This window comes from Crocuta crocuta, unplaced genomic scaffold (genome assembly GCF_008692635.1).
Source record: "Crocuta crocuta isolate KB4526 unplaced genomic scaffold, BGI_CrCroc_1.0 scaffold92, whole genome shotgun sequence".
Lineage (NCBI taxonomy): Eukaryota > Metazoa > Chordata > Mammalia > Carnivora > Hyaenidae > Crocuta > Crocuta crocuta.
This window is the reverse complement of record NW_027528804.1, coordinates 2,598,727-2,607,753: the sequence shown is the minus strand read 5'-3', so window position 1 is coordinate 2,607,753 and position 9,027 is coordinate 2,598,727. Positions and strand designations below refer to the sequence as shown.

Below are 9,027 nucleotides of genomic sequence, written 5' to 3'. Positions count from 1 at the left end.
CGTTGAGAATATAAAAACTGTGAAGACATCAAAATTCGTCAAGTGCTTTCACATCTCTTTCTTACCATCATGTTTATCAGAATCTTTTCTGAATTCTCCTGACTCACAGAGTACCTTTTTTTCTTAGAAATCAGGTGTGTTTTTCCAACCACTGCATTACCGATTTTATAGGTGGGAAGACTGATGAGCCCCGGCAAGATAAACGGGTGACATCTCTCTGGGCCTCATGTGCTAGTAAACGCCTTGCGTCCAAAACATTCTGGTAGCAAAGGAGTTAAGGCGATTATGATGAAAACGACACGTAGTGAACAATAGGTCAAATTCTCCTTGTTGAGAAGTGTCTTTAGAGAGCTGAACAGTGTTGAGTTACTATCGAGAGGAAGTGATCAAAGAAATAGAAGTCTAATAGACACAAATCAAAATGCTACCTTCTTGTATATTAAATTCAGTATTAAAATAGTAAGACTTTAACAGCAATGACACAGCTATTGTCTTCTTATTGATTTGTTGAGTTATTCAATGAACACATCTTTACTGGGTTTCTTTTAAATTTTTAAAAAATGTTATTTATTTCTGAGGGACAGAGAACGGGGAGGGGCAGAGAGAGAGGGAGACACAGAATCTGAAGCAGGCTCCGGGCCCTGAGCTGTCAGCACAGAGCCCTGCGTGGGGCTCGAATTCACAAACTGCAAGATCATGACATGAGCTGAAGTCGGACGCCTAACCAACTGAGCCACCCAGGCACCCCTCTTTCTTGGGTTTCTGTCATGTGCCAGGAAGTGTGAGGTATTTTAAAAATAACTACAAATCAGAGATCAAATAAAATTTCAAAGATATAAGTATTTTCTGGGTGCCTGCGTGGCTCAGACAGTAAGTCATCTGACTTCAGCTCAGGTTATGATTTCACCAGTTATGAGTTCGAGTCCTACATCGGGTGAGATTGAACCAGGGTTTGGGTGAGCATGAGCCCACTCAGGGTGAGGTGCACTTCTCTCTCTCTCTCTCTCTCTGCTCCTCGTGGAATTCTCTCCCATTTTCTCCCTCCTCCTTCATTCACTTGTGCCCTCTGTCAAAAAATAAAATGAAATAAAAATATAAGTATTTTCCTACTTCTTTGTGTAAAAGGAGCATCTGGTAAGGAGATGGGGGATGGGGATTATTTTGCTGGTGGCCACATTATTCCTTTGTAAAGTGTACAACATCTGTCCTTATAGATGGGCTCCAATAAGTGACACTCGTGCTGAAACTGAAAGGCAAGAAGGAGCCACTAGGTGAGAATCTTTGTAGGGAAGGGAAAGAGAAGGCTCAGGTCCTAAGACTGGCTCAGACCTGTGAGCGGAAGAGTTGGGGGAGAGGGGCCCAGGGTGGTGGGGTGGGAGGAAAGGTGGAGGAAAGTGTTTACAAGAGAGAATGGATAAAGGGACACTGCCTGTATTTATTTTAAAAAATGTTAATGTTTATTTATTTTTGAGAGAGAAAGAGTGAGTGTGGGCTCGGGAGGGGCAGAGAGAGAGGGAGACACAGAATCTGAAACAGGCTCCAGGCTCTGAGCTGTCAGCACAGAGCCCAATGCAGGGCTCGAACCCCACAAGCTGTAAGATCATGACCTGAGCCGAAGTCAGTTGCTTAACTGAGCTGCCCAGACACCCCAGGGACGCAGCCTTTAGTACTCATTGCTCTATCTTCAAAGCCTCAAACAGCGCTAGGCACTCAGGATGCGCTCAATAAAGATTTGGTGAATGGACAAATGAACTGGAAGGTATACTATGGCAGTGACAGAAGAGCAACTAATTTTTACTTTTTCCTTTTTAAAAAAATGTTTATTTTGCGAGACAGCGTAAGTGAGCGGGGGAGGGGCAGAGAGAGAGAGGGAGAGAATCCCAAGCACAGAACTTGATGCGGGGCTTGATGACCTAAGCAGAGATCAAGAGTTGGACACTCAACCACCTGAGTCCCCCAGGCGCCCCCCGCCTTTTTAAAAATAGCACTAAGTTTTTAAAAGCGTCTCACTACCTGTTGTGTTGAGAGTAGACTGACAGGAGGGGACCAACTGGAAGCAGGGAGACTGAGTAGGAGCTGCTGAAGGCAGTGAGTCAAGAAGTGAGGGTGGGTGGGCAGGGTGGTTGTCCCGGAGGAAGGGCAGGGCAGCGTGTGGGGTGGGCAGCAGGTGTCCGTGGGCAAAGTCTCAGATTTTTGTCTAAACCTCCTGGGGGGTGGCAGTGCTTCTGTCTGACATGGCCAACCGTCCATCTGTCAAAGATGAGTGAATTCTAGTCGCCGCTGTGTTCTCGGTGGTGTGTGAGCCGGGGACACCGGATGAGGCAGGACAGGGAAGGTGGGTGGGGGGTCCAGACAAAAAGTGCGGGGTTGCCGAGGGAGTGCATGAGCACATTAGCAGGGAAACAAAGGGCTACTGGGCTGTGTCGGGAGTTTGTTACATTATGTGTTTCAGGTGGGTGACGGGGGGCAGGTAGGGTCAATGCCGTGTGTCAGGGATGAGGCGAAGGGAGAAGTTGAAGCCGTTGCAGGGTGGAGGTGAAGAGCTAGGGTGCTGTGGTGAGAACTGGGGCCAGGCCTGGCTCTATGGGCCTTGCACTATTTGTTTCTCTCTCTTTAAAGTTTTGTTTGTTTGTTTATTTATTTAGAGACAGAGCGAGCTGGGGAGGGGCAGATAGAGAGAGAGAGAGAGACTGAGAGAGAGGATCCCAAGCAGGCTTTGCACTGCCAGCACAGAGCCCGACATGGGGTTCGATCCCATGAACTGTGAGATCATGATCTGAGCTGAAATCGAGTCGGACACTTAACTGATTGAGCCACCCAGGCGCCTTCTCTCTTTTTTAAAGTTAAGAAGTGAGAGAAGCACTACTTGCCTTAACTAGCCACATCACGTTGTTTTTGGTATTTATGAGGAATCGAAGTGACTCGCAGATTAACGTGACTGTTCCGGGGACAGCCCCCCACCTAACCGGCAGCGGCAGGCCGGGGCAGCGGGTAGAACCTTTGAGCTGCAGGGGGGAAGGCAGACACATGGGACCGTGTACACAGGGGACGATGGCAGGGAGGACAGCGACATCCCGAGACCCTGAAGACACAGCCTGTGGAGCCGGAGAGAATCTCGGCTGCCTGTCCAGTCGTTTCCTTACCTACTGGTGGCCTCGTGGAGGCAGGCGAGAGGGGCAGCGAGAGGGTGTGAGAGACAGTCTTCGCTGCACTGGGGGCTGCAGTTCCTGGGGCGCAGAAGGCAGCCTGGATCACTTCGATGGCTTCGGTATAGCCCATCTGTCTCAGGGCCTCCACCAGCTCTTTTATTGTCCCCCCAGAGACCTGCGAGGAAGAGACGAGAGTGTGGTCCAGGGCCAGGAGCCAGTGGGCAGGCTGTCAGCGCGTCCCACACCCTCCCTCAACCCCCGAGAGAGCCCGGCAGCCCTGGAGGGGTCGGCTGAAGCACGGAGAAGGAGACACACGCTCTTCGCGTGGAGTTTCCTGTTTCAGCCCAGAGACCACTCAGGAAATCACAGAGAAGCAGCTTCCAGTAAGCACAGGGGACAGAGAGGGAGAGAAGTGCTGAGGCAGTGAAACTCCACCTGCAACGAAGGTCACGCCGCCATATCCTTGTTGGGGCTGAAGCTCTGAAAACCACCGAGAAACAAGAGCTAACAAGGAAACCCTCAGCAGAAAAGAATTTCACCTCAGAGAAACCTTCACCTCACAGAAAGCTGGCTTCATGTCCTGACACGGGATGGAGGGATGTTCTTGGGGCCAAAAGATAACGCACACAAATCACAGTCTCTCAGGTTTGTCCGGGGAGCGAGGGGAGAGTCAAAGTTCCCTCTTAGTAGGATTTTTGCAGGAAATCTCAAGGTATTTGAAAATAGGGAACACCTGAAGGTATCTGAAAACTGCCTTCTTACGAAGGTGGGCTTCCACCCTGGCCTGGGTCACCCTTCTAGGATGTGAGCAATGAATGACTGATTGTCCTCCTCAGAGTTCAGGGAGGGGGGAGGGAACCAGGCCCAGGTCAGCGATGTTAACAGAGGAGGGTCCAATAAAACTGTGAGGTGATGTGTTACCTCGTAGTTGTCCATGAGAGTTTTAGAAGGAGCGGGACTCAGCCGGAAGGCGTTATTTAGTATCCCCAGACCTAATTTCTGTGCCAGGGTAGCCCAGTTTTTGTCTGGATCAGGGATTTCTAGCAACTTGTAGAGCTGCAACTTGGCATCTTCAGTCAGCTGTTTCATGTCTCCTAAAGGAATGAAGAATGACTCTGGAGGGACTGACCACTGCCACAGGGCTGCCCTCTAATGCCCTGTGGGAGCAGTCAGGCTCCTCTCCCTGCAGTCGGCACAAGCCCTGACCAGGGGCAGCGCCATTACATAATTTGGTCGATTACAACCGGCTATTCCCCTTTGCAGATGTCCAGGATCTTCCGATTCTGCAACAAGCCACTGAGCCTCTCACAGTCCAGCCTGGATTTGCTGGCTCTCCCTCCCCCCTTTACATGACAGTGTGGAGAGGACACTGGTTAAGAGCTTACCTTGTGCGAGTAAATCATCAGATGTAAACTCTGGCTCATATGGTTTCCCATTTAATATATCGAACACCTGTTGGGAAGAAAACCGTGGAGAAACATTAAAGGGACCAGGAGGAGAAGCAGTTTCTTTGTGATCCAGAACTCACCGTGTCCTCCTTAGGAGCACCTGGTACCCCAAAGGTGGAGGAATGGGAAGGAGTCAGCACCATGACCCGTGAAGTCATGACAATGCCCTTTGGGAAAAAGAAAAGTCCTGGGGGCTCTGGGGCCAGAAGGCTGTGCTCTACAGGGGCCTCTGAAACCCCAAGCCAATCTTGCGGAGAGCCAGGGCCTCGGTACTTCTGAGGGACTGACACCGTCCAGGCCACCCAAGCAGCCGTGTGTTGGCCCGTGATGTTTCCCTGAGAGCCAGGGTGAGGGTTGAGCTTACTCAGAGCTGTGAAGCTGTGCCTCCTCGCTGCCCCCTCCTCCCTCGCAAAGGACTTATGAAAATGATTTTAATAAACTTGCTCAAACAGGTATAGTAATGCTCACAAGGCTTGATGTTCTCTTTCTAGCACCATCTACATTTTAAATTGAGAGGACAGAAAAGTCTTCAGTTAAAAGGAAAAATAAATTCCACAGCTACGGAGACCCTTCCATGTTCTCTGCAGTCGCTTTGTGCATGCTGCTGACTTAAGAAAGGACAACATGGGGTCACTGAAGTGGGTTATCTTTCTGTGTTCTGTGACGAGGCTTCTGGGAAAGCCAGGTGCTCAACATAAAAGGGGAACCATGTGGTCTCTGCCAGGGTCACTCAACTCAACACCACGGGCCGCGAAGAGGCCAATTGGCCGTTTCTGGATGTGGAGCGGTACTTGCCCCCAAGAAAGTCGATTTTGTTGTGCTGGAGATCAACACAGGTCGGAGAGCCAGCCTCCCTCCGGCAACTCTTCCTGGTCCATAAAGACCTACCAACTGTTTGCACCTTCAGATCTCAGGTCACTGGAGTTTGGAGGAAGAGTTAAGTCTATTTACTGTTTCTATTTATTAAAGTCCTCATAAGACTCTCCGGGTTCTTTCTCTTCTTTCTTTCTTTCTTTTTTTTTTTTAACGTTTATTTTTGAGAGAGAGAGAAAGAGAGACAGAGCATGAGCAGGGGAGGGGCAGAGAGAAAGGGAGACACAGAATCGTAATCAGGCTCCAGGCTCTGAGCTGTCAGCACAAAGCCCGACGCGAGGCTCGAACTCACAGACTGTGAGATCATGACCTGAGCCAAAGTCTGATGCCCAACAGAGACTGAGCCACCCAGGTGCCCCTCCCCGGGTTCTTTTCATGTAAAGGAGTCACTCACCAAAGTTCTAAGCAAAGCGGAAGAGCTATCCTAGCTTCAGAAACAGAGCCGGGAACAGAAAAGTTCCGGTGTGAGCTCAGAACGGGGAAACTCTTACGCGAACTGTGTGTTGTCTCTTGCAGAACCCTCTCTCACAACTGAACTCTGATCTGATTAAGCATATGCTTTTACACTCATAACTCCGCTGACCTAGATCTTTCATGGATAGGCTTTTCAAGGTAAATATTGACAAGCAGACTTCTTAAAAATAAAAGGCATGTGCTTTGGGGAATAAAGACCCAGGAAGACCATCTGTTCTTATATTCCTGACTCATTAGGTCCCTCCCGGGCTGCCATCAAACAGACTGGAGCCCCACTCACCTGCCAGTTGGTGGCCATATCTAGAGGTGTGGTTCCAGGCACGACTCCTTCATCCTCTCCATCTTTTTCCCAAGAGTCATCCAGGTCATAGAGAGGCTCAAAGTTCTCCACGAGGGGATCTGCGCCTGTGGAGTCAAGTTACACAGCATTAGGTAAACCTGGATCCTGTCGACTCTGAACCACCTGCAGAGGTCAGGTTTCCAAAGGGAAAACATAATAGCTCCTAGAGGCAATGACTTGCATAATTTTTATTTTTACTTTTGTATATTATTTTTATTTTTTTAATATTTATTTTTGAGAGAGAGACAGAAGGGGAGGGGCAGAGAGAGAGGGAGACACAGAATCCAAAGTAGGCTCCAGAGCCTGACGCAGGGCTTGAACTCATGACTGTGAGATCATGACCTGAGCTGAAGCTGGATACTAACCAACTGAGCCACCCAGGCGCCCTCACCTGGATAATACATAAAACATGTTTCTACTGAAACATTCAGAGAGTTTCTTTTAAATTCTAACTTATTTTGAATGTAAATATGTCTGATGACACCCTACATAGCTGAGAACATTTTCACCAAGAGAAGATGTGGAGTACCCTGACCCTCACATTTAAGTCCCTAGGACAGTTTTCAACTGAAAAAGATGTACTTTTAGTAATGGCAGCAGTTTACAGGGACTGGGGTGCACCCTCAGGATTAAGGTCCTAATTTTCTGCTCAGGTTTATGCCCACCACTGCCTGCTTTTCACTCCATTCTCCCACTTGCTCAAAAGAGCAAAGAAACTTGCTGTACAGGGAGAGCATGCTCGGTTTTCTTCCTGGGCACAACCACAATGCCAGGGTCCCGGTCCTTGAACAAACAGACGGACACCACAAAAACCTTCCCTTGGAATGTACGGTTATTGAACATTTGAGGGCTGATCTTGGAAAAATCCAGTCTGCTTCTTAATGTGTAGCAAGAAAACACCAAAAGTCACTTAGAGATTAGAGCTAGAGTTACTTCTTAAGGGCTTAGAGACTATTTTTATGAGACTGTTTAGTCTGATGTCTAACAAACAGGAGTAAGTTCAGAACCCCCTTCTGGGAAGAACTTGTTTTTATCTTGCTGGAAGAACGTGAGTTCTGTGCCAACTTCAATAATAGGAGAGGGCCTGATGAGGGTCAGAGAAGGATCTACGTGCTGTTTCTTAGTTCAGCCTCCCAGTCCTGGCCTGATCTTGAAGGCAGGGAGTGCCACCTGAGCCTGGAAACAGCGGAGAAACTCAGAGGAACAATGTGCAGGCTGGAGAAGGCTGGACGAGCTGAGCTGTATCTGCTCCTTAAGTGACCTTCAGGACTCTGAGCTCAGGACTAGGATTTTCATCCGCGTTCCTTCATTTATGTGGTGGAGAATCCGTCACTTGCTACTCCTTTCATGGAATACTGAGAATTCAAGGGAAAGCATTTTTGAAAGGGTTATAGCTTCTTGTCTGAAGGCATTTCTTAATTGTAACCGGTGACTACCCAAACTATGCTTACATCACTGCAATCAGAGTGTCGTGTTCAAGAGAAAGTTTAACTTGACAAAGGCTAAGAAGAGGCTATTGCTTCTTTGGCAGGATTTTGTTTACTAGAAAAATGTGGGACTCCCAGAGAAAAAGTTTGGACATCTTCCTGGACTCAATTTTTAGACGGTACTTAGCCCACTCTGTTTCCTTAAATTTATGAAGCATTCACTTTCCAAAGAAGTTTTAATAATCTCTAAAGTAAATCAGGTATGTCAGAGAAGGTCTGGGATACTAATCCATTAAACATTTGTTGAAGTTCTAAATACACAAGGCAAGAGAGATTCAAGGGTGAGCAGTAATAATTTTCTAGACTTCACAGGATTAGAGAAGTGAACAGAATAACACCTGCAAATCCTTGAGTGAAGTAGGAGAGAAAAACAGAGTAGAGACAATAGCGTCTGGAAGTTTAGATGGGTGATGTGTGGTTCACAGATATGCCACATACTGGGACCTTGGGACTGGGACTCACAGGCCTCTCCAGTCTGTTTCCTTGGCTGTGAGATGGCAAAAATAATAACGGTACTTACCTCAGAAAGTTATTGTGGATGAAATGAGACATGCGTGTGACATGCCTAGTCCATTGTAAGGTTAATAAACTCTAGCCATTTCTCGTGCCTCGCATATGACAGTACTCAATACATGACCCATTCGTTTTTTCCTATTATTTCAACTTCTAAGAGACCTCTCTTGTCAAATGAAATTTTAAAATTATGCCATGTACCAATAAACTTTTTTTCTGCAGACCTCTGACATGATCGGAGGCTGGTACTGCTCAGAGCTCTTTCAGGAATCAAATTCAACTTTTAAGATCTCCTGTCATGGGAGTCAACCAAAACAACAAACACCCAAAACAAACCAATGAGGTAGAGAGTAAAGACTGACATGACCATCAGGATGAAGCCCAGGATTACTAGTCGAAACAGCATCATTATGGCAGTTAACGCGCGATTTGTATTCACTCATGCCTCGCAGCAGCAGCTCCGTGGCCTTAAAGAAGGTGACCTGGCTGCTCTATGGGGATTGGGTTTGCCTTCCTGATAGCATTTTCCATTCCCAACCGCCAGGCCGCCTTACCTGCTGCTTTGAGAAGAGCCGCCAGCCTGGTGGACCCTCTCCCAGCTGCTATGTGCAGGGGTGTGGTTCCATCATACGTGGTACTGTCTACATGGGCATCACCCTGAAATCCAGCCAAGATGGGAAAGCGTCAGTGGAAGGTTCTCTCACTCTTTAGTCCCCACCTTCTCCTGTCAGCATGACCCTTAG

General features: G+C 47.9%; 1 protein-coding gene across 2 annotated transcripts in view; it reads right to left on the bottom strand.

Annotated features, from left to right (window-relative positions):
- Positions 1–9,027, bottom strand: part of NFKB1 (nuclear factor kappa B subunit 1) — a 115,644-nt gene that overhangs the window by 1,146 nt on the left and 105,471 nt on the right. For both annotated transcript variants that reach the window (XM_077755750.1, XM_077755751.1), the window contains exons 19-23: positions 8,839–8,941; positions 6,225–6,349; positions 4,535–4,601; positions 4,071–4,243; positions 3,144–3,324 (exon numbers count right to left, since the gene is read on the bottom strand). In XM_077755750.1, the coding sequence (XP_077611876.1) occupies positions 3,144–3,324; positions 4,071–4,243; positions 4,535–4,601; positions 6,225–6,349; positions 8,839–8,941 (649 nt within the window). The remainder of the gene's footprint in view (positions 1–3,143; positions 3,325–4,070; positions 4,244–4,534; positions 4,602–6,224; positions 6,350–8,838; positions 8,942–9,027) is intronic.